This window comes from Leptonychotes weddellii, chromosome 4 (genome assembly GCF_054177405.1).
Source record: "Leptonychotes weddellii isolate Sample4059 chromosome 4, ASM5417740v2, whole genome shotgun sequence".
NCBI lineage: Eukaryota > Metazoa > Chordata > Mammalia > Carnivora > Phocidae > Leptonychotes > Leptonychotes weddellii.
The window spans coordinates 79,767,343-79,792,289 of NC_138372.1; the positions used below are offsets into that span (position 1 = coordinate 79,767,343).

The 24,947-nt window shown below is 32.0% G+C and overlaps 1 protein-coding gene across 1 annotated transcript in view; it reads right to left on the minus strand.

The window, feature by feature from the left end:
- COL11A1 (collagen type XI alpha 1 chain) overlaps positions 1–24,947 on the minus strand; it is a 196,795-nt gene that overhangs the window by 113,819 nt on the left and 58,029 nt on the right. Inside the window, exons 4-16 of the mRNA XM_081817102.1 lie at positions 22,496–22,624; positions 16,704–16,820; positions 16,007–16,099; positions 14,672–14,926; positions 13,858–13,920; positions 12,350–12,391; positions 11,266–11,328; positions 10,077–10,151; positions 8,926–9,009; positions 6,749–6,805; positions 3,382–3,435; positions 209–262; positions 37–90 (exon numbers count right to left, since the gene is read on the minus strand). Coding sequence (XP_081673228.1) covers positions 37–90; positions 209–262; positions 3,382–3,435; positions 6,749–6,805; positions 8,926–9,009; positions 10,077–10,151; positions 11,266–11,328; positions 12,350–12,391; positions 13,858–13,920; positions 14,672–14,926; positions 16,007–16,099; positions 16,704–16,820; positions 22,496–22,624 — 1,140 coding nt within the window. The remainder of the gene's footprint in view (positions 1–36; positions 91–208; positions 263–3,381; positions 3,436–6,748; positions 6,806–8,925; positions 9,010–10,076; positions 10,152–11,265; positions 11,329–12,349; positions 12,392–13,857; positions 13,921–14,671; positions 14,927–16,006; positions 16,100–16,703; positions 16,821–22,495; positions 22,625–24,947) is intronic.

Here is a 24,947-nt window from a genome sequence, read left to right on the forward strand (position 1 = left end):
ACGAGATCTGAATATACAAATGTATGAGCTCCTGACCTTCGCCCCAGGTTCTCCTGGCATTCCTCTTCCTCCATCAGCACCTGGACGACCCTGAAAATGTCAACAACATGACTAAGCAAAAAGGATTCCTCGTGGCACAGAGTAAAAGGAAACAAGGTAACTGATAATTTCAGATGCTCTCAAAATACACAACGAAAACCAGTCCTACCCTTTTTCCAGGTTTTCCCGTTGGACCAGGCGGACCTTGAACACCACGAGGGCCCTATATCAAAACATCGCAATTTATTCATTTTATGGAATTCGCAATCAATAAACTGAATCACACTGGGAGAGACGGTTTTAGAAATTTATATCCTCTTAGCTTTACCTCAATCGTTTTAACATAAGAAAATTACTTCTCATGTAAAAGCTCAAATAAAGCAGAAGATAAGAGAATCAATTTTTCTAAAAGTCTTCTTGCAAAAAAAAAGTCATTATTTTATTATGTTTATAGAGACATCTGATTACAATTAAACAAAAGGAATACAAAATGATATTTTAACCTTTAAAAAAAATCCTCACTCACTTTATTCTCAAAATCTTAGGGTTTTACATTTCTCTTGACTGAAAACACTCTTAACCATCCATCTCATTCCTCTTTTCTTTCCAAACCCTTTTTCCTTAGCCTTTCTTTTATTTTTTGGAGATCCTCTTCCACATATTCATTCTTTTATTCAACTTATCACCTGGAATATAATTGCCTTTTTTCATAGTTGAATCTCCCATTAAATTGTTAACTCCTGTGGTTTTAGACTAAGTCGGTCTTTTCTCCATTATACGCCTACAATTTAGCATAGTGCTGGTACATGTTTCTTTCCATCATCTACAAAATGCTGGAGGATGATTTGGTGATCCCAAATGAAAATTATTGCCTGGCACCATGCCATGTCAGATTAAAGGTTAAAGAGCCTCAATATTTTTCATTCTTTAAGCAGTACAATATGTTATGTCAACAAACAATGTCTTAGGTGGGGCTTGATACATATGTTTTTTAAAATAAAATTACACAGCTAATAATAGATCAAATGCTTATCAAATAGATAAACAAATAGGCCTTTATATTTAATTAACTATATCCTTTTTGAAGTTAAACAGTGTGCATATAATGAGTGTGGTAGCAAATATAACACACATTTAAAATTGCAAATAATTTTTATCATCACTGTACAATGTTGATTATAGAAATATGAAATTAAAGTTGTCTAATAATTAGAATCTTAGTTTTTAATGAAAATGATCCTTCTTCATCTGATATTGTATTTCTTTGGACTTGAGTCAAGGAAAACCACAAAACCCATGACAACTACTGCAAACAATGTTTTCAGATTCAACTATTTTGTAAAGGGTGAATTTGATGAAAAAAATATAAATTTTGTAAAAGTTTAAACTCCCTAGATTTTTCATATAATGACATTTCAGTATTTTTATGCAGTTCTCAGTTAGGTTGCAATGCTTTCCATCCTTCCATGGTAATATTAACCAACCATGAAAAATAAGGCTGCCATATTCTGAATCACCCAATTATCTTTCTCAATTTTCTTTGATTTTTTTCTAATTCCAAAATAAACTATAGTGCATCCATACAAAAGAATACTACTCAGCAACAAAAAGGAATGAACTATTGATGCACACATCAGCTGTGATGAATCTCAAAGGCATTTTGGTGAATGGAAGAAACTAGTCTCAAAGGTTACATAATGCATGATTTCATTTGTACAGTATTCTTGAAAAGATAAAACTGTAGTAATAAAGAACAGATCAGTGATTGTCAGGTATTAGGGGTGGGGGGAAGATGTGACTGTAAAATGTTGGCTCCAAGAAATTGCTTAGGGTTATAGAACCATTCTCTATCCTGATGATTATGGTGGTGATGACAAAGAATACACATTGGTGTTAAAATTCAATTTCACCTTGTAATATTTTAAAAATAAAACCAATTTTATTTTATTATTTTTTAAAGATTATTTATTTTTATTTAGAGAGATGGGGGAGAGGCAGAGGGAGAGTGTGAGAGAGAATCTCAAGCAGACTCCCCGTTGAGCGTGTAGCCAGATGCGGGGTTGGATCTCAGGACCCTGAGATCATGACCTGAGGTGAAACCAAGAGTCAGCTGCTTAACTGACTGAGCTACCCAGGTGCCCCAAATAAAACCAATTTTATTTTTATTTTATTTTTTTTACTGACATATAATGTATTCTTTTTTCCAGGGATACAGGTCTGTGATTCATCAGTCTTACACAATTCACAGCACTCACCCCAGCACATACCCTCCCCAATGTCCATCACCCAGCCACCCCATCCCTCCCACCCCCTCCACTCCAGCAACCCTCAGTTTGTTTCCTGAGATTAAGAGTCTCTTATGGAATAAAACCAATTTTAAAAGAAGAAAAAAAAATTTAGTGAATGGTCACTGAGAGTTCCTCCAGCCCAATCTGAATTTCTATTTATTGAATATATCACGAAGTATTTTCATTTAAAAATAAATGTATTTATAGGGAAGCTTGGGTGACTCAGTTGGTTAAACTTCCGACTCCTGATTTCAGCTCTGGTCATGATCTCAAGGTTCTGGGATAGAGGCCCATGTGGAGCTCTGTGCTCAGTGCAGAGTCTGCTTGGGATTCTCTCTTTCTCTCTCCCACTGCCCCTCTCCCCAATCGCACTCTTCCCTCTCTCTCTAAAATAAATAAATAAATAAATAAATAAATAAATAAATAAATGTATTTTTTAAATGTCACGTTTTGTTTTTCTGTTTTCTAGAATAAGTAGACTTCATAATGTGCTTATACTGACTATTTTTACTTACTATCATTAAATGAAAAAGAATACTTTTAATTTGGTACCATGTAAACATAATCTAAGGTCTTTTTTAAAATTTCAGCTCAGATGTTCTCAATTCTCATAATTTCCTCAGTTCTACAAAAGGTTTGAAATTAGCATCTTTTAAGTTATGTTAAATATTATTTCTGAAAGTATATGCTAGATTTACTCTCCACAGAAAATATCATGGGTTTGAGGCAGGGCCACTAAAAAGTACAATTATAGTAGTTCTGCTCTGCTCTGTACAATCTCAAGCTAATTTAATATTCTGAAGGCCTCTTAGTATCAAGCCTTTTCCATCCTAGCTTATTATCTTCTTTTAATATTGTTTAAATTAATCAAGTTATTGGCAGCCAACTGGCCACTAGGGATTTTTCAATTAAAGGAGGTGATGTGAACTTAAAAGTAATATAACTAATTTCTTTACTCATAAAACAGATGGCAGATACTTCAATTACCCTACAAGTTAAAATGAAGTCAAAAATAAAATAAAATAAGTGAGATAGACTATTTTATTTTTTTTACCTGAGGACCTGGATCACCACTCTCACCTTTGGCGCCAGATGAACCAGGCCCCCCCTGTAGAGAAAAAGTAAGAATATAATCATTTAATTGAGTAGTAATTCCCTAACTACTTTTATCCTACCATTTTCACGTGAAATAGTCAAACACTATTCAAAACAGATTTCATCAAATTAGTATAATTTTATTAATTAATACAATAAAATTTTCAAGCCCTTTGAAATACATCTCTTCTCAGATTTATTGTATTCCAGTGTATAAACTATATTTAAAAGTTTGTATTTTACACATAGCTACACAGAAGCCAATTTCATGAAACCACACTGAAATTTTCTTTAATGTGTGTACTTACGATGATACATAAGGCACTACTTATTATTATACTGTTTTGTAGTACTGGAGGAAAAACACGCTTTTACCGGATCAGGTATACACTGAATCCATTTATAGAGCAAGGACTTGGCAAACTGTTAATACTTTTGCACTCAGAAATTTCTCAGACACTGAATTCTATAGCAATAAAATGTCAAGAACAGATGCTACAACTATCGTAATTGTCCTGAAATAATGTCAAAGCATCTTTTCCCAAAGTGGTTTGTTTATTTCCCACAAAAATAAGTCCTTATGACAAAAACCTCTTAAAAATGTTTACATAATTCAAAAAGTGCAATTAAAAACCTGGCACATTAACTGGAAAAAAATATAAAATCACTTCATAAAAATGTGAGTTTTAAAAATAAATACTGGGCTGTTCATTCCCCTAAAAAGCTTCAGGACATTAAAATTGAACAAGGTGATGATAGTTACTTTATGCAGAAGAAGTATACATTGGGTGTTTAAGAAATTTCTGATTTATTTAAATCGATATATATTCAAATAATGGTGCATTGAATCATACAAAAAGATCAAAATTGTGCTAAGTCTGGAAATGTAAGCTCTCTAGAGCCTCCTGGTGGCTCTAAAGGAAAATAACTATTAATCTGACTCCTAAGAAATATGGAAAGTCAAGTAACACGAATATTCTAATCTTGAAAATTAAACAATAATTGACTTCACGCTTCTAATTAAGAATTCTTGCAACTAAATTTTTTTCAAGAGAAAACCTGGGGTTCTATATTAAATCAGATTATTAATCACTGAATTGAACACATTTATAGGACAGTCAATTTGTTTTTAATTAATTTACTGCATTTACTGTATATAAGCACTACCTACTACTCAACAAATTATAATTACTCTGTCCAAACACTTACTCTAAAAATTATCATGCAATAACTGACAGTAACAGAATAGAAAAAATAACAATATTTCCTACGTTTCCTGTATGTTTTATATTATAAGCCTCTATTTGTCTAGGAAAGCAATCAGAGAAAACAACTGAATAAAGAATTTTTCATTGGAAGAACGTTTATGTTTGTATCTTAATATATTGATGTAGACTTTGTTTCTTTTATATAAAATAGTTTTAGACTCTAGAATCAACAGATATTTGAAAGTCTATCATAATTTGAAGTTTTGGAGCAAAGGATAATAGAAGAGAAAATGGTGAAAAGAAGCAATATGATGTTTGATATCTCAATACTTACTTTTAATATTTAAGGAAGCTAAAGCTTCCCATAACAAAGACTTAAGTAGTGAAATCAATTAATCTTGTATCCACTGTATGACATTGAGAACGTGTACGTGGTTGCCAATTTTTTCTCCTTGCCAACACGCTGTGAATGACTGACCCTCATTGATTGGTGAAAACAGGAACTGCTAATGGAACATGCTTTCATTGCTTCTTCTATTCACTGCCCTGACCCTCTACAGACCCACTAAGGCTTATGCTTGTCAGGATGATATGAAGGAAAATTCCTTTGGAAAATGTAGTTTTAGAGATCCTGGAGTGATATTTTTAAATTAAGTGACAATGGAGGTATTTCCCAAACATGCTTGACCATAAGATTCAGCCTGGTGCACTCATTAAAAATATAGCTTGCTACATCCAACCTTGAATCTTTATCATCAGAATCTCAAGTTCGGGGCCCCAGGAACTGTTATCTTTAATAAAATATACAGATCATTCTTCTGCCCCCAGATTTATAAAGCATTAGCATACTGCTGGTTTTCCTCAGTCATGTGAATTTGAATTATCACTAACAAATAATTAAATATTAACTCTGTTTCTTCCTTTGTTGAGTAACATAGACTCTTCCATGTTTCTTATTATTTTGTCAGTGTATGTTCTACATGAGCCCATATCATTGAGTGTATACCTGAGTGTATAACCTTCAAAATATATAACCTATACAAATTTTTAAGACTGAATTAAGAGAACCATAAATTTATGTAAACTACATAACAAATCTTTGAATAAAATACATGCAGAAACTATTTATCACCCTAATTAATAAGATCAGTAAAATTGATTAAATAATTAGAAGACTATTAACTTGATTCAAACTTGAATAAAATTGTTTTGCTGTGTCTACTAAGTAAATAAAATGTAAGATTTTAATGTTCACAGTAATTATTTCTATAAACACCATTATTCCCATAAAACATATTGAAAGTATATAAAATCATATGAAAGAACAGGAAGAATGTCTTTTTTAATAGAAAAACAAATACTTAAAATGGAAATTATTTATTCAATTAATTATAAAATCAATCAGAACCAAGGTTGGACTCCTATGTTTTTTTCTTTTCTCTTAAGAAAAAATATGACTTGAGGAGAATCTTTGTGTTTTTTTGTGAATTACTACACTGCTTAACATTTGGTAGAAGTTTCAAAATATTTGAGATATTTTTTAAAAACCACTTGGAAAATATTAGCTTATTAGCAAGGTTGCATGGAAAAATAAAACACTGTCATTTTCCAAGAGTCTCCAAAAGACAAATTAATTTCTCTAATATCTGAAGCACTTTGTGGAATATTGAATGCAAACTGAGGTTTAAGCCAAGTATCCTGCTTGCTTCCCAGATTATGGAATAATTTAACTGGCCTTAAATATTTTTTCTTTCTTAATGAAAATTCAATTTAACATAAAGTCAAGTCTCAATAATTTAATGTCAAATTGAATTTTAATAATTTGGAATATTATACAAATAAATTATATTTATAATTTGAAAAATTAATAGATATGTGACTCGATTATATTTTTCGTTGTATTTATTTGATTTGAAAATTCTTCATTGAAACTTTTTTTGCCAAAACTTACTGAGGACTGAATTGAAATAGGCTTTTAAAATGGAAACAAAATCAAGTATAAGTAGGTATATGTATCCTATTTTCATCAGCTAGATATATGAACAATGCTTGGCAAACTTGCACAAGGAACCACTAATATGTGGATTTAAACATACATTATCTTATTGAGTAACCTACCACAGGACCCGGTCTTCCAGTTAGACCCATTGGGCCAGGTGGACCTCTCAGAGCAATCTAGAAAATAAAGGAGATCAAACTCAGGGATGCTCTCCTGGACAAGCCTATTAAACTACAATATTCATTTGCACAAGCTACCTTTAAGTAACAGATGATCAACACAGGTATAATAGCTACATGCTAGAAAGAGTGCCTGATTACTGAAGAATTGCAAGTTTCTAGAATGACAAATGACCTAAATAAATATCAGATGTTCTTTAAACTGTTGTATCTTGTATACAATCTTGTACCATATACTATTATGATTTATCCAATGATAAAAATGAAAATGAATTTTAGTATAAGATATCTAATGTTTTATAATTTTTCTACTCTGACGCATACTTCAGAATAACATACAGACTTCTCTTAAACATTCTGGCACAATTATCATTGAAAATCATTTTAGAGATGAACAATTTGAGGTGCTTTAAATAAAAAGTTTCTAGCAATATTTTAGGAAAAACTATGACACCTAAAGTCAGAAAACAAGCAAAATTGATCAGAAAATATGCTAATACATTTCTTTTTAACAAATCTCAAATTTGACATTACAAGAAAAATACATTCTTTTTGTATAATCATAGGCATGATAGATTGATTACATGCACTATTGATACTGAATATTAGAAATGTGAAATTAGCATATTTGAAAAGCTGGAACAAGTGGAATACAAAGGGTAAATATTTGATAGATGTTAAATTAGTATGGTGAGCTATTTTTGAATATTAGTGATTCCAAAAGATGAATATTTAGATTATCAAAATAGATACCAAACAATAATACTGTAATAGAAACAATATGTAAATCATATTAGAAAAGTGCATGAGATGAAAACAGGATCTCCAAAGTTCCACTACTGACTCACCATGAGATTTTTGACAATATACTTCTTAATCCTTGAGATTAGATATCCGAAAAATTGGAATTATAATGCTTGCTACCTATTTCCAAATAGGTTAAAAGGACTATAAAATGAGGAATTCAATGGCCTCATAAAACATTTAAGCTCAAATAATTATCTTAAATTTGTTGAAAGTAATATAATTTATAAGATAAATTGTAGGAATCATTAGCAAATTATTTTAAACATTTTTAGGTAAGTGTTATGCCAAGGTATAGTAAACAAATTTTTAAATTTTTCTGTCTTTATACATGACATAACCAAATAATGGCATCTTTTCAGATTGACAGACTTAATAAATATATAAATGAATGTAAGAGTAAATTATAATCATCACGTATGTTTTTTATACCCTCATAAATTTATAAGGATAAACTTATAAATGTTAAATTTTATATACTCATAAATTTACCCAAAGTTATCACAGAAATGATTTGTATCACTTAGAAAGTGAATCCATATCCATACCAAATGTAAGCCCTTTACTTTTTCCTTAAAAAAAAATCCTATACAATGAATAAAAGTATTATATGACTTTCAACTCTTTCCTAGTCCATTCTTTAGACTTTTTAATTGCAGTGAATTTAAAAAATAAATACAATTATAGGTCTTATAGAGATACTGGAAACTTTCAGCTGATGAAGGATTATAAACAATGGATTTTGTAAAAACGTTATAGATTATGATGATTAAAACTTAAATACATATTTGAACGTTTCTTTCTTATATGAGAATGCTTACAAAAACTTAATTTGCTGGATTATTTGGGATATCCTGAATAATTTATTAGATTAGGAGGAAAAAAATTATTTCAAACCTTATTCTCTTACTTTTTCTAAACATCAACTTCTGTCTTAACAGACAGAAACTGTATGTGAGAAATAGAGAGTGCTAAGTATAAATCCATCAGTACTCTTTGAAAAAAAATTAGAAAATTTGTGTTACGGTTTGTGTGTTATTGCCAGAATTATAAATGGCAATACTGCAAAGGTCAGTCATTTAACTTTAATATTCAGTAAAAGAAAATATCCCTACTGAAAAAATAGATTATAACCTCAGCACTTTTTCTGTCTAAATTCAAGGCACTATCCAGAAGTATTTTGCTTATAATAGTAGCATCCTCCAGATGCAGACACACACACACGCGTGCATGCCCACACACACACATGTGCACACACACACACAACCTGACTTCGAATCAGTTTATGGGAATACATGTTCATTCTTTCTTACCCGAGCCTGCTGAAGAATCGCCTGGGCCTGAGCTTCCTGAGCAGAGATGGTTGGTCCTTTGGAACCATCGCTACCATAACGAAACTAAGAAAAGAGAACATAAAGAAGCTCAAAATTAGCCTTTGTCAAATAGGTGCTTTAATTACTAATTAAAAACTATTTACTGAAAATGATGGGATTTTATAGAAGTACAAGGTAACTTATATGAATCAAGATACTTAGATTTTTTTTTTTAATTCTCCTGCACATAATGGATGTTCTCTGGACCATGTTTACCTTTTGTAGAAGAGAGTCTTCCAATTTTAAATTCCATAATCTCTGAAATATCTGGAATAAGTCATCATATATTTTTCACCTGTACAAATGCTACCTATTTCTATTTACACATTTGTAAAAATTCCAAATGTACTCAGTTCAGTGGTGGTTTTAGATCAATTGCTATTTTGTTGAGCAAAACTTTTGGAATCTGTATGAATACAGAGGAAATCATCCTTGAGATATATTCATTTTGTTTACGTTTTCTTAAGTAATTATAACAGGAAACTCACCCTCCCAGTATCTTTCCATAAAATTCTAAAATTCTAAAGATCCTTTTTAAATTTTAACTCAAAATGCAGCATGAGTCAATTTCTTACTCTACCTCATTATTACTTGAAATTTTATTACATTTAAACAAATTAATCAAAGTTTTATCCCAGAGAACAAGGGCAACTTTAAAAAAAAGCATTCTTATGGTAAAACAATTTTTGAGCAATGAATAATGACAATATAGATATATCTTCTTTAAAAAGTATCAACTGTTATCTCTATGGTGATAAATAGCATATTAATATTATGTTAAGTAACACATGAAATGCATGTTAATGATATGACTCAAGATGAAGCACATGATTGGAAATATTAAGAACAACCTCTAAGCTTTGTTGTCAAAGTCAAATCAAATAATGAAATCTTAGTTCTAATGCAGAGATTTACCAAATTTTTGTTTTAATATAATTTCCTGTCATTTCTAAAGGCTACTTGATTTCAAATATCTCTACCTCATAAAATGGTTTTTAGTTAATTGCTCTGTAATACAGTTCAGCAATATTTTTCAACAATAAGATGATGAAATATTAAGTCATCTTTATAACAATTAAAAAACCCCATACCGGTAGCATTAACATGGTACCAGGAGGACCAGGTAGACCATCAGCCCCTGGTAAGCCAGGACGTCCTGGGGGACCCTAGGAAAGTAAATCATCAAAATTAATAAATAAAGAGTCTAATTTATTAGAAATAGACTATGTTATTAGTCTATTATTAGTTACCTAAATATTAGAATAACATGTAATAACATTAGTCTACATTAACTAACTTGCATTTGTTCTCCCTTCCTTGGTTAATCTCCTTTTAGTAAGTACCTAGAAAGGGATTTTGTTTTTGTTTTTAAGTAGGCTCCATGCTCAGCATGGAGCCCAATGTGAGGCTTGAACTCATGACCCTGAGATCAAGACCTGAGCTGAGATCAAGAGTTGGAGGCTTAACCGACTGAGCCACCCAGGTGCCCTGAAAGGGTTGTTTTTCATTGCACTAGTTTTACAGGATTTTAATAAAGGATAAAGTTATTGGCTACTCAGGGATGGAGGAAAAACAGGGAAAGAGATTTTACAAGAAGAGTTTGGAATGACTTAACACAAATGGTCTATTTTACCATGTAATCTAGGACATGCTCTTCAAATTAGAATTCAAGCTTATTAACTCAGTCTATCAGAATCCAGCTAAATACTCATCAGAATCCATGGAAAACGTGTCTCAACTGAGACTAAAGAACTGAATCTAATGTAGCAGGCTCAACTGAGACTAAAGAACTGAATCTAATGTAGCAGGCTCATCTCAACGCGGAAATTTGTTGAAAATAAAAGTTTTCTTATTAATTATAACATAGATAAGTGCACATTCTTCATCCTCACTTCTAAAATTATAGTTAGTGGGTGCCTGGGTGGCTCAGTTGGTTAAGCGACTGCCTTCGGCTCAGGTCATGATCCTGGAGTCCTGGGATCAAGTCCCGCATCGGGCTCCCTGCTCGGCAGGGGGTCTGCTTCTCCCTCTGACCCTCTTCCCTCTCATGCTCTCTGTCTCTCATTCTCTCTCTCTCAAATAAATAAATAAAATCTTTAAAAAAAAATTAAAAAAAAAATTAAATTATAGTTAGAGAAGTTAAACCAAAATGTTAGACATTGGGTTCACAGACTTCTCCCCCCTTCCAGTGAGAAGGATAACGTGTTAAACTTGTAGAAAATATTGTAATTATTTTAATCTATGTTATATTCTTTTGTTGTAAAGAATCAATTCACTTACCCTCTCTCCAGGGTCACCAGGGGGTCCAGTGGGGCCTTGTAGACCGGGGGGACCCATAAGACCCTACAGAGAAATAAACCATGATCTGAGTCAGATCTTATTATCATTCAGGCAAATTCATCCTACCAAAATCAAAGAAGAGCTCATTTTATATTTCATAAATATACACTTGTCTCCCAAACAATTGCCGTATTTATCTTCCTATGAAAGACAACATATAGGAACCACTCTGTAGCTAGCTCAGTGCTTCCTCTATGAAGCTGCTCTCAGGGTGGAGGCAGACATTCCAAAGAAAAGCAGGAAAGGAGAACACGCCAAAATAAAGTCCCTGAAGCAGAAGTTGGTTCCCAGTTCTTAATGAAGAAATGGTATACTCAGACAATTAGACCTCAAAAATGTGATAGCAAAATTGAAATGTAGAAATCATTTAGCTTGGAGGCATTTTTACATTTTCTTTTATGGATAAAAAGTATTTAAAGTTATCAACATAACATATTTATTTCAGATGACAAGAACTTAATTAATTCCACAAAAGACAGCGATTTCTTACAAAGTCTGATCAGTACAACTACCTGAGAATGAAGACACACCAAGCAACATCAGCCACGCTAGGAAGTCACAATGCAAACTGATAATCACTCCATTCAGAAGCACAGATAAGGCAGCTACTGTCTACTTAGAATTCTCAACTCCATCCATTGAGATATATCTATACTTCTTTAATAAAAACAAAGATGACTTTTTTTTCACTATCATAACTTTCAGATAGAAAGTTGAAAATGAGCTTAGAGGATGCAGAGGTATTTAAGCAAAAAAAAAAAAAGAAAGAAAGAAAGAAAAAGAAACAAAAGAAAAGAGAGAAAGAAAATTAAACAAAAGTTAATTCCACTGCTCAAAAGAATAACATTTGGAAAGCCAAATCAGACCGCAATTCAAGGCCACCAGGCCCTCTGAAAAAAACTGTTTGCCTCTATCATTCAATACTCAAATTAGTGTAAAATATATAAATTCAATAATGTAATAGAAATTCTATATCTGATTATTTAAAAAAATCAAGACAAAAATAATCTTGACAGTTACATACTGCAGGTCCTGCTGGTCCTGGTGGTCCTTCAATAAGCATCCCCTATAATAAAAAGAAAAGACTGAGAATCACTACTAATGAAGTGTAACCCCTAACCTCTCCTCTAAGCAGTTCTAACAAAGCACCACATCATTGCATTTCAAAAAGTAAAGTCTCTATTTCTACCATATAAAACCAATTACGAACAGTTTTGCATGGAGAAGGGAGAGAATTTAAAATGATAAGAAAACACAGTCCCTGTCCTCGGAGAACCTGTGAACTAATTAGAAAAGAAATAAATATTCAAAAAGTAATAGTAAAAGGAGAATATGCTACATGCTCCCGAGAAGGACAAAGCAAAGACAGTTGCCAAGTTTTCCCTAGCACCTGGAATACTGCCTGGCACAAAGCCGGAATTTAATAAATATTTACTGCGTGAATGAAAGAATGGAAGTTAAGTGGCACCTAAGCACTTTAATTCAGGGAAAGGAGAAAAAAGTCCAAGCAAAAGAACTGGGGATAAATATGAGATAAGCTCTTCAGAAGACAAGAGGATAGAGTACTGTTTCAGGATAAGAAACTCATTCCACAAAGTTTATGATTCTACTGCCAGAAATTGTTTTATCATTTAAAAAGTTGGTTGTAAATTTTCAAAATAAGGGCATATTCATTCTGCAAAAAAATATTTTAAAATTCTTTGGTGAGTATGTGGCACAATTTCTCAGATTTTGGAGTAATACAGTAGATAGCCGGCGATGTTCTTATAGACATATCTTTTTAACCTTTAACTCTCCCCCCACCCAGTTTTTCAGTGTTTATGTCCTTGCAACTTCTGAAATGATTTTCATGATCTTGAGGCAAACAGGTAAGCATATTACTTTTAGTTCTAATGCGACAGTTTTCCCAAGTTGGTGATTAAGGAGAACAATAGTAAAATTTCTTTCCAGTAAGAATTTGCTTTTTACCAATATCTTGAATAGTAATAACATTAATACAAATTTTAAAAATCACTTTTGGAGTGAAGTCGACCATTTCTTCAATGGGAGAAAAAGAAGTGAATTTTAAAAGGAATATTTTCATATCATAACATGATATTATCTGGATATGAAACAAGAAAGTATCTAGGTCAAATAATATATTTCTAATAATGTCAAGTTAGAGAAATTGAAGGGAGTTAGAAAAGCTAAAATCTGGTTATGTCACAACCACCAACATTTGAACCTCAGCAAGTTACTTAACCTCTCTAGGTCTCAGATTCCTTTGTTGTAAAACAAGAGAATTAGAGTAGACAAACTTCATCTACTTTCAAATTCCAAAATTCATGTCTCTATATTTTTTGGTTGCTTGAAATTTCACTTGCCAGAAATGGCCTCACTAACTCATTTATTTGTGGCACATTTTAGACATTTGGACATTAGAATTTTTAATGGCAATATGCAAACATATATGATACTGTAAGGTGATGATGGCTCATAATATAAATTAATTAATTGTACCAACCTTTACAATGTATTCACACCAATACTTACAGGTTCAACTACTGCTGGTTCTCCTTTCTGCCCCTTTTCTCCATATCCACCATGGCCATTTATCTGTTGAGTGAAAAATTCAAGCAGCCTGTCTTTAAGTAAATAAGGGCATTTAAGTATTTTTTTTAAAGAAAATTTAATCATCCACGTGCATTTAAAAACAACCTACTAAACTGTGTTTTTTTAAATAGAAACTTATTGAATGTTTAGATACTGAAAATATAAAAAGGAAAGCATAATGAGCATTAATACAATTCTTGAATGAGATGAGACAGTTGTTTCTTAAAGACATATTACAGAAAAATAAAGACATCTGTAGACTTCAATTATTATTCCAAGGCATTAAGCAAAAAGTGTCATCAAATTAAGTTTAACGAAATAAAGGTGGGGGGTGAGGGGTGGGAGAAATAGGTGAAAGGGGTCAAAAGGTGAAAAAAATAACAAATATGGTACCGTACTGAGCATCACCAGAACATTTCTTTTCTCAAAATTAAAAAAATAAAATAGCCTAGAAATCAGAAATAAGACTCACTACCCAGAATAATAACTATTTTAATCTTGTCAATGACAAGACAATTTGGATACAATTCTATTCAAGACTATACTTTCAAATGAAGACTCCCGTATTGTAGGCAGAGCTACAACTGCTGAAGATTCCCATGAGGAAGAATCTATCAAGATGTCCTAGTAGTGATAAATTTTCACAGTTTACAGAAGGACAACTTGTATTTTACACCTGAAAAGACATCAAGGTCAATGTGAAAATACTCCAAAAATAAGACGCACAATGACACAGAGCGTAATACTGACTTACGCTTGTTTCTGTGATATCTGTTTCTGCTGGCACACCTGGACCAAATTCTTCATTAGTGGGATTGGTTGGTTTATCTTCATATTCTTTATATTCATAAAAATCATATTCGCCTAAATCTCCATCTACCAGAAGGTCAGGGTCCCTGCCGTCTACTCCTTTGTTTTCATATAGTGTATCCTCGGAATTTTTCCTCTGGGAATCATAATCCTCTCCAGTTAGATATTCTTCAGTAAATACTTCTTCAAGTGGATTTGGCTATTAATTTAAGTTGCAAGGAGTTGAAGAACATGAAGTTTACTGTTAGTAAAGCAAGGTAAGCATTTGCAATTACAGTCTGATGGAATGTGACGGGAAGCAATTTAAACGCTACTCAAGCAAGCCTGAAGGCCGAGAAAGAGAGCCTTTCAGTATCATTGAAAGAAATATTTTTGTACATTGGTATATACAAGGAAATATTGCTTTCAAAGTACTTTTCCCAGTAAATTGCAAGTATTCACATGGATTCATCATGTGTATTTGCTTGTTCCATTGGAAAAATAAAAACTTGTTAGTCAACTTTATATTTATAGCATGAGACTTGGACAATGAGGTTTATTTGCCTCACTGGGAAACATGTTATATAAATTTTCTTACAGCTAACTGACTCAGGTATTTGTCATACCCGGCATGATAAGTATTTCACAAAGTTATACTGAATTGTATACTCATTTTTTCATGATAAGAATGTATGCATAACATGAAATTCAGAAAGATTGTTTGATTTATACCTGTATGTGATTAAACATTTTCAGAGAAAAGAATGAAAAAGGGTAAGATATGTTAATTTAATCATAAATATCATACTCCTAACAAGTTTGAAAATGTAAATAGCTATTAAAATCCACTAAGATTACATTTTCTCAAGAAGCTTGCTGTCATGAAAATGCATGATTATTGGTCAGATGAAATAAATTCTAATTGTATCATTTCATGATACAATTTACACTTTAGAGGAGGCTCCTCCTCACAGAAAAATCATGTTGCGAATACCATTCATCACAACATGTTGAGAAGCTTGCTCAATCCCAGGAGCAATCAAGAAAATGATAGCAGTCAATTCAGGTCAATCAATTTGCGTTTGCATGAAGCAAAGGGTCATGCAAAACTTGAATTGATTGATTTTAAATGACCTGTTTCTAGTAACAGTGAACCAATGCTATTGTTCCTCTTACCTCAGTAAAGGGATAAAAAGATGGAACTTTCACAAGTTATAGATTCTTCCACAGTGAGGTGTATTAAGAAATATTACACACTTAAAAAATTTGGACTGTGATTTAATAGTGTCAATGAGCTTACCTCATTTGGTCCAGATACATGCCTAGGAGCTTCTGTCTGGTAACTTTCCTCTGTTCCATAGCTGTATTCTTGAAAATCATCAACGATATTTGCCTAGTGATGAAGTCAAAAGAAAAGCAATTATAAAACTGTAAGGTAATCCCAAATTTAGGGAAATCATGATTTAATTGGGTTATCGGATTAGCCAAATGAGCATTTATCTAGTTGGGTTAGGACAATGACTCATCATCAGAGATCTTCCAGCTTATCTAGGACAGATCTTGATTGCTTTTTCTTTGCTACCTTTACCCCTAGTTTGGCTTTTGCTGCTGCTTGGGAACTTTTCTTCTTCTTGGACGCAAATTTTTCAGATTTAGGGGGTGTAAACTTTTTGGACTTTTCCTTTGAGTTAGTGGCCACTGTCCTCGTCTTCTTTTTGAAATTGGATTTCTTTTTCTGTAAAACGTGGTGAAAGATGGAATGGGAAACATAAAAAAAGTGAAAAAGGAAATGAAGAGCATGGACGAAAGGAAGGACAAGCAAAGCAAAATGAGCATCATTCCTTCAGGACAGCTACTGTCAAATAAAAACCACAGTTATTGGTCATAGAAATCAGGTGAATGAAAGGCTTATGATGAGTTGAGGAACAGGCGACATAAGAAACCACGGAATGACAAACAGCAGGACACCATACACAAAGGTGCTACTTTGTTTTTACCTCAGTTTGTGCTATTGTCTCCTCAGTTACAGTGGGTGTTTCTGTTACAAATTCAGCCTCCTTATACTCTGCTTCCCCATACTCATAGTCATATTCCATTATATCCTCAGGTGCATACTACATCGCAAAGGAAAAAATATCAGGCGATTTTGTTAGTGCAGGTAATACTAACAACAAAGTGGTAATTGTCTTAACTTTTACTTACGGTAAAGGTTAAGAGGAAACGAAATGCTGTTACTTAAATGTTATTTTGTATTACAAGAAGTATTATACTGTCTTATACAGAGTATAATAACATAGGAGTGACAAAGCAAGTTTTCTAAGAGCAGAATCATGGTTAGGATTGTGAGGAAACTAAAAATTCTGAATATTAATTCAAACTTAATTAATATTCAAAACTTTTAGTTAATGGCTTATTTCCAACACGGCAATTATGTACTTGGCCACAGTTGTTAACTATTCATGTTAATTTTTATTTGTAAAAGTTGTTACACAAGAATTTGTTAAAAGTTCTCTAAGAATTTTACTGTAATGTCAATGGGTACTTTTTTTTTTCATTAAACTACATGCTTAAAATTTAAAATATGGACAGTAGTCTTTCCAAGTATGAAAGAATGTTTATGTTGTGAGACAGAAAGAGGAGAGGAGGAAAAGGAAATGCAAGGAACATAAGATGAGTCTAAACAGAACACTGGAACTAATGAAAAAATAAAATCTAAAATTTATTCAGAAATCTCTTTTGCTATAAACTTAAGATCAAAATGAGCACAGAACACTTGTGAAACAGTAAAAGATTCAAAATTAGATCTGTTTCTAGTTAATACATTATTTCTGCTTTTAAAGATACTGTTTTTTTCTCTATCAAAAAAAGCATAGCACTTAGACCTCATAAACTATTTAAACCGAACTCACATTGGAAAATAATATTTTATACTAGATTCTTCTGTATTAAAATAACTTAGTTGGAAAGAGGTATGTTTCTTAATAGAAGGATGTACAAGACAATCATACATATTGAGTGATAAGGAAAATAATGTATTGATCTTCAAAGCCAACTATCTCAAAACTTCAATTTGTAAACAAGAATATAGTTATTGTAAAATATATATTAATCATTGGTTTAATCAAAATAACTGTAAATACACTAAGGTCATATACATATAAAATATTAAGCAGCAAACTCAACAAGCTGAATCATATATATATATATATGCTAAAGGCGATCTATTTAGAATTCTCTCAGTATTATATTTGGTAAAATTCCCATTATACCCCAACTGGACTTCTTGGCATTTCAAAATTGCCACAAAAGCCTTTTTGATCTGCCAGAAAAATAACTGTTGAGCATATGTCTTTTAGAAAATTGTGATCACTGTGCCTTCTAATGAGCTCTATTAACTACAGCAATGCAAATGAGTGCAAATTTCACAGACCTATAATGAGACATGTCCAAAACTGATCTCCTGGCAACATTATACATCTGGCCTTTGATGAAATACCCTCACTAGAGTGAACTTTCTAGATGGTTCAGCTGAAGGTCATATTGAAATATAAACATAGTCATGTCTTTCATTTTCTTTATGATTGTCAAAACTCTTCTTTGATTAAATTAATTGAAATGGTTTCATAATTTTATCTGCTCAGTAAATAGTTTCATTTTCAATGAATATACATACAAAGTACTTCAACAAAGCTTTATTCTAATTTAATTTGTACAGAATTTGGTAAAATAGAAAAATGCATGCATAGAACACTGAACACTTGTTTCTTCGTGCCTCTGCAATCAAGATATAATGCCAACTACTTCTAGGAAAGTTAATATAAACATTATTAATAACATCATTAAATAAATAAAATGATTAAATATTGAATTAAGATACATATTAAAAGACATTAATGGAGATTGAATATTGTATAATGAAGAATTTTTCTGTGTTATGGTCAATCACGTTGGAATAAGAAATATTAAATTTATATAGCTACTAGCTGCCAGCTTCAAGTAAAACATAAAAACGAAAAGATTTGACAGTCTATTTATGCTGTAGAGTTTTAAAATTAGGCAGACTTTTCAAAAGCAGGTGCATCTATAATGAGTTTTAAAAACATAAGACAATAAACAAAGACACAAAGGACTAATTTTTCAAACGCACAGTTTAATGCATCTTAAATGAAGCATGGTACTCAGAAATATATCAATATATACCAACTTCATGTCATTTTTTTTTCCTTGTAGGAGGAACCATCTAATCTCCATAAGTTTCTCCTCTTTTTAAATTCTTTCCAAATGAAGACCAACCAGACTAGTTGTGATTATAGAATACTGGCGGAAATAATATTCTTACCTCCTTAGACACGAAAGCACATCTTTTTCTTAGAGTCTTTCAGGAGTCAGTGAAGAATCACTGCTTCTGTCCTTACCTCTCTCTTTTTTAAAAGATTTATTTACTTGTTTTAGAGAGGGGGTAAGGGTGTAGAGAGAGGGAGAAATCTCAAGCAGACTCCCCACTGACCATGGAACCCGAGATGGAGCTTGATCTCATGACCCTGAGATATGACTGGAGCCAAAACCATGAGTCAAACCCTCAACAACTGAGCTACCCAGGGCCCCCTGTTCTTATTTCTTTATCCAAACAACATCCCCTTGGTGGTGGTATTGAGTCTACTTGGCACTAGTGTACATGAAGTTTTATAACCTATTTTTGGAGATGATCCTGTTTACTTACTATGGAATTTTGGGCTGCCTTGAAAACACAGAGAACTAGTTGTAATCAGTGAGATAAATATATGCAAAAAGACATGCAGTGATGGAATGATTTCAGTTTTGATATGTGAGTAATCTAGCATTAACTACAGTATGTGAGGAGAAAGGGACTTCTAGAAATGTCATAATCTGTTCTTATTTAATTTGTTAGAAAAATAGTGGCACCAGTAAATATCTGTGCATCTATGAGAACTAAAATATATGATAAATACTAAGTGCAAAAAAAGATTAAGGTAATACATTTAGGGAAGTCAGCTGGTTTTTAAATTTCTCTATAAAATACTATCTTGCCTTTGCTTCATTTTCCTTGTTCATTCTTTATAAAAAAGAATGGCAATTGCCTACCATGTATAAGATACTATAGTTTGCATAATACATTAAGAAATACATAATACATTAAGAATTACCATATATAGATTTCACATTTAATTTCTTATAATAGATTAATTTAACTTGAGAAAATCCCCAAACATCATAATTTTAATATTAGTTACTCTTCTATATAAATGGTATTGTGTAGGTTTAAATGGAATTAAAGTTTGATGATATTACTACCATGTTTAAATCTATCTACATTATGCATTTCACTGTATGATGATGTGATACTGTGGCAAACACATGAAAATACTGAACCTTAAGAATGACTTAGAAGATGTTATTTAGAGGGTATGAGCTGGACAAAATTACAAGTTGTAAAAAGCACACTTGAGTTAACTGATAAAATAAATTAACATAGCTATTAATCCAAATTAGAATAACGAATATGCAATGTCACAAATTTATTAATGGAAAATAAGCACTATAAAGTTCAACATGTATGGTCAATGCTCTATACTGCACCTTATATTCTTTACTCACTGGCAAATAACATTGCTTCCTATGTTGTACAGGAAGAACATCTGTAGATCAATTATTAAAATGCATATTTGAAATATAATTACATATTAATGGCTATATGTCAAAACTAATATAAGGGCTGTTTACTAATTTGGTTAACCAGTTTATTTCATAAGTGTATAGAATGGTTATATGATTGAAGTATCAACGTAATTTACAATTTGAAAAAAATGTGAGTTGATTCTTCAAAAAAACTTTTCAATGTAATACATTCAATATAGAAACCAGTAAGAAATGCTGTATTTATTATAGCATCACCCAACTGGATTTCCATGCAGCTTTTATTATAACAATACGTTTTTTGTCTCCTCAAACTGTCGTAGTAAAAACAAGTTTGACTTCTTAACAGAATGTTAAGTATACATTATCAACAACTAAAGTAGAAAAGGGCAAATTTACTTTTAAATTTTACTTTTTTTATCCAGATAAAAATCGATAAAAACTATTTTGCTTTAAAATAACTCAGTTTAACTGACATGATAGCATTAAAATAAAATAATAAAACACCTCAAGGTGATATATTAAGAAAGCATACCTTCATTCTTCCAAAAATCAGAGCCATATCTGTTGCTAAAAAGAACAAAACTTATCTTTCTTAAAATAAAAGCAAAATAAATCTCAGCAATCTCGAACATGTATAATATGTATAAATGTAAATTTTAATACCGAATCATCATATAATTTCTAAGGTATAAAAGCACTAAACCTGATGGTATTTTACCTATCCTCTTGGAATTCACACACAAAAAAACTGTTTAAATAAATCCTGAGGGAATAAAAAGAATGAGGCACTGGAAAACTGAAAAAAGCAAACACAACTACCCAAGCAATTTCATTTTCTCTCTCATATTTGCTTTTCTGTCAGCTTCTTAAGACTTTATCCTGTTTTAAAAAAAACATTAATATTAAGTCATGGAAAAGATCAGTTCAACAGAATTCACTATCATACTTTAAAAAGAAAAGTGATGTCAAAAAATATATCTCAAGCTTTTAGATGGTAAAATCCTAACTGAACTCACATGCAAAAACAACAAGAAGTTAAAATAAAAGATAAGATCCTAACCTCTTCTAAGTAGTCAAGCTCAAAATATGGCACCAAATAGTACATTTAGAAAGTAAGAAGAATGCTATTTGAGCTATTTTCCCAAACATAAAGGCAGCTTTGATGTTTTCAAACTTCCAACCCCCTCTTCTAAAATTTAACACTCTTTGAGAAAAAAGAATCTAAAATTGTTTTGCTGCCAACTAAAGGCCAAATTCCTTCCAGTCTGCTTGTTTTTTAATTTCCAGAAGATCCACATTAAAGGATCTTACCAAAAAATCTGGATAAGGGTACACCGTATTGCATTTTTTGTTTTTTTGGGATATTCAATTCTGCCAAGATTGCTATGGCTATGCGAACTTATTTTTTGGTCTGAAAGAGAATAGGGTCAAATTTCATTATGGTAAATTTTCTTGCAAAAATGGCCTGGAAGAATGGTTTCACACCTGAATTTCAAATAAAGTGACATAATATGAATCAAAATACATGAATAGTTTTAGTTACTGCATTCAGATCATACTGCTTTCCATTTCATTACTCTTTATGTCAAATTTTGTGGAAGAAAAAGAAAACATATGTATCAAGGTAGCATAGCCCAATAAGAAACAGTAAAAAAAAAAAAAAGAATTCTCTCTAAATACTCAACACAGCCTGAAACTTTAAAATAGCTCTAATGTCACTTTCTCATCTGCCTGAATTGCCAAAGGCAAGTACACCAGAGGATATATCACCCTAATCTTGAGGCTGTGTTAATTATTTAACTGCCAAGGGCAGAAATATAGCTTTTAGATATTTATGTAGCAGAAATATAGCTTTTAGATAATTATCTTTTTCTCACCTCCTCCAAAATGAAATATGCTCATATATACAGTATACAAGTGAGGTATCTCTATTTATAAGAAGTTTAACAGAGTACTTAAGAGAAAAAACACCCCAAATCATCTTTAAATCACTCTTCCTAGAAATGTTAAAACACTATTAAATACAAAGTATACTTTAATTAAAATTGAATAATAGAGATAAGCCTCAAAACTACAGGGGTAGGTCTGTACCATTGAAATGATAAAACAGTCCTAATTTTATGGTCCTCACCTCATCAATCTGCGGTTCCTGAGCCTGAGCGGCCTTGGGCACTGAAGAGTCACAGTCTGGGCTGTAATGCTCACAGTAGTCATATGCGGCTTTGGGGTCACCTATGATCAATAGTTGCTGGATGTCCCCCTGCCCAGAAATAAACACGGATGTAGTCAGCATAGTCGGATACACATATATTCAGAGCAAGATTTACCCAAGACAATGTGTAGTTTATTTTTAAATACCCGAAGAAGAACTACCACTTACATTCAACGTTAAAAATAGTCTTATAGAACAAAACAAACAAGGAAAAGGAAAAGAGAGAGACAGAGAAACACAGAAACAGACTCTTAACTATGAAGAATAAACCGATGGTTACCAGAGGGGAGGTGGGTGGGGGAATGGTGAAATAGGTGATGGGGATAACAGGGTGATAGGTATTGAAGAGGGCATGTGCTGTGATGAGCACCGGGTGTTACACTTCACTAATGAATCATTGAACACTGCATCAAGGACTAATTATGTACTACAGTGGCTAGCAGAACATAATAAAAAAAAAAGAAGAAAAAAGGGATTAAAGAGCGAACTTGTGATGAGCACAGAGTAATGTACAGAATTGTTGAAGCACTATATTGTACACTAATGTAATACTGTATGTCAACTATACTGGAAATAAATAAAAAATAGTCTTAAATGATTAAAAAAAACCTTACACCTGTTTTACAGATCAGCTGTAAATATTAAGCTATTATTCTATTATTCTGTGGTTCAGAGAATCTTTACTATATGCATCCATTTGTTAAAACTTGATTTTACTGCATTCACAACTTACACTGCATAAAATAAGACAAATAAAATACAAGTAATAAGCTGATAAAAAAGTAAATAAAATTTTAAAACTGTAGATATATAAAGATAGTAATATATTTTCAATATAAAGTAAAGAGTTCAATCAAACGGAATTATTATTGTTAGGCAAATTTATATGAGATTCTACTATTGTGTTCTGGTAAAGGAGTCAGTATCAAAAGGCATTCCTACTTACAAAGATGAGTAAGAAATGCAGAGACCAGAAAAATTCAAATTATGAATAAGAAATTTGGGATATTTTTATTAAGAAATAATGGAACATTGAAGCATACATTAAAACTCACTTATTTTGAATTCTGTATAATTTTAATTAAAAAACATTACAAATAATTAGTAATAGAGTTATCTAAAGAGTTTAATTTCAGGAGATTCTGAAACTGGTTCTGAAAACTTACAGAAAAATTGTAATATTCTGCTCCTGAAGCAATCTGAATATTTCCACAGGGTCTAATTCAACATGAAACTAGTTTCATATAAATCCATGAGTCATGGCCATATTAATTCAGAATTATACTCAGGCCCAGAAGAATTTTTGAGTTAATATCCATTTGACTTGATGATTCAAGTCCTTGTAAGTTTGAGCATATAAGTCTGATTCACAGAACTCTTGATTCCATTTTGAATAATTTCAAAGTTATTCCAGCTTTTCTGCATTTTGTTAACAGGAGTTATACAGCCTATATAGCTTAATGAAAATATAGATATTAAATTTAAAAAGTCTCTCACAATGAATCTTAGGAGAGAATTCGTAGCACTTCTGTACAACAGTTGTTTAGTCATTTCATTCTATCATTCATTCAAACAGTGGTTTAACAAACCATAAGAGACTCTTAACTATAGAGAACAAACTGAGGGTCGCTGGAAGGAGGTGGGCGGGGGTGGTCTATATGGGTGATGCGTATTAAGTAGGGCACTTGTGTCAAGCACTGGATGTTATATATAAGTGATGATCACTAAATTCTACTCCTGAAACCAATATTATGTTAACTAACTAGAATTTAAATAAAATTTGAAAATTTAAATAAAAATTTGAAAAAAAACTTTTTTTAAAAAATTTTATTATGTTATGTTAGTCACCATACAATACATCATTAGTTTTTGATGTAGTGATCCACGATCCATTGTTTTCGTATAACACCCAGTGCTCCATGCAGTACGTGCCATCCTTAATACCCATCACTGGGCTAACCAATCCCCCCCTACCCCCGCCCCTCTAAAACCCTGTTTGTTTCTCAGGTACATAGTCTCTCACGGTTCATCTCTCCCTCCAATTCCCCCCGTCCATTTTCCCTTCCTTCTCTTAATGTCCTCCATGTTATTCCTTATGTTCCACAAATAAGTGAAACCATATGATAATTGACTTTCTCTGCTTGACTTATTTCACTTAGCATAATCTCCTCCAGTCCCATCCATGTTGATGTAAAGTTGGGTATTCATCTTATCTGATGGCTGAGTAATATTCCATTGTATATATGGACCACATCTGCTTTATCCATTCATCTGTTGAAGGGCATCTCGGCTCTTTCCACAGTTTGGCTATTGCGGACATTGCTGCTATGAACATTGGGGTGCATATGGCCCTTCTTTTCAATACATCTGT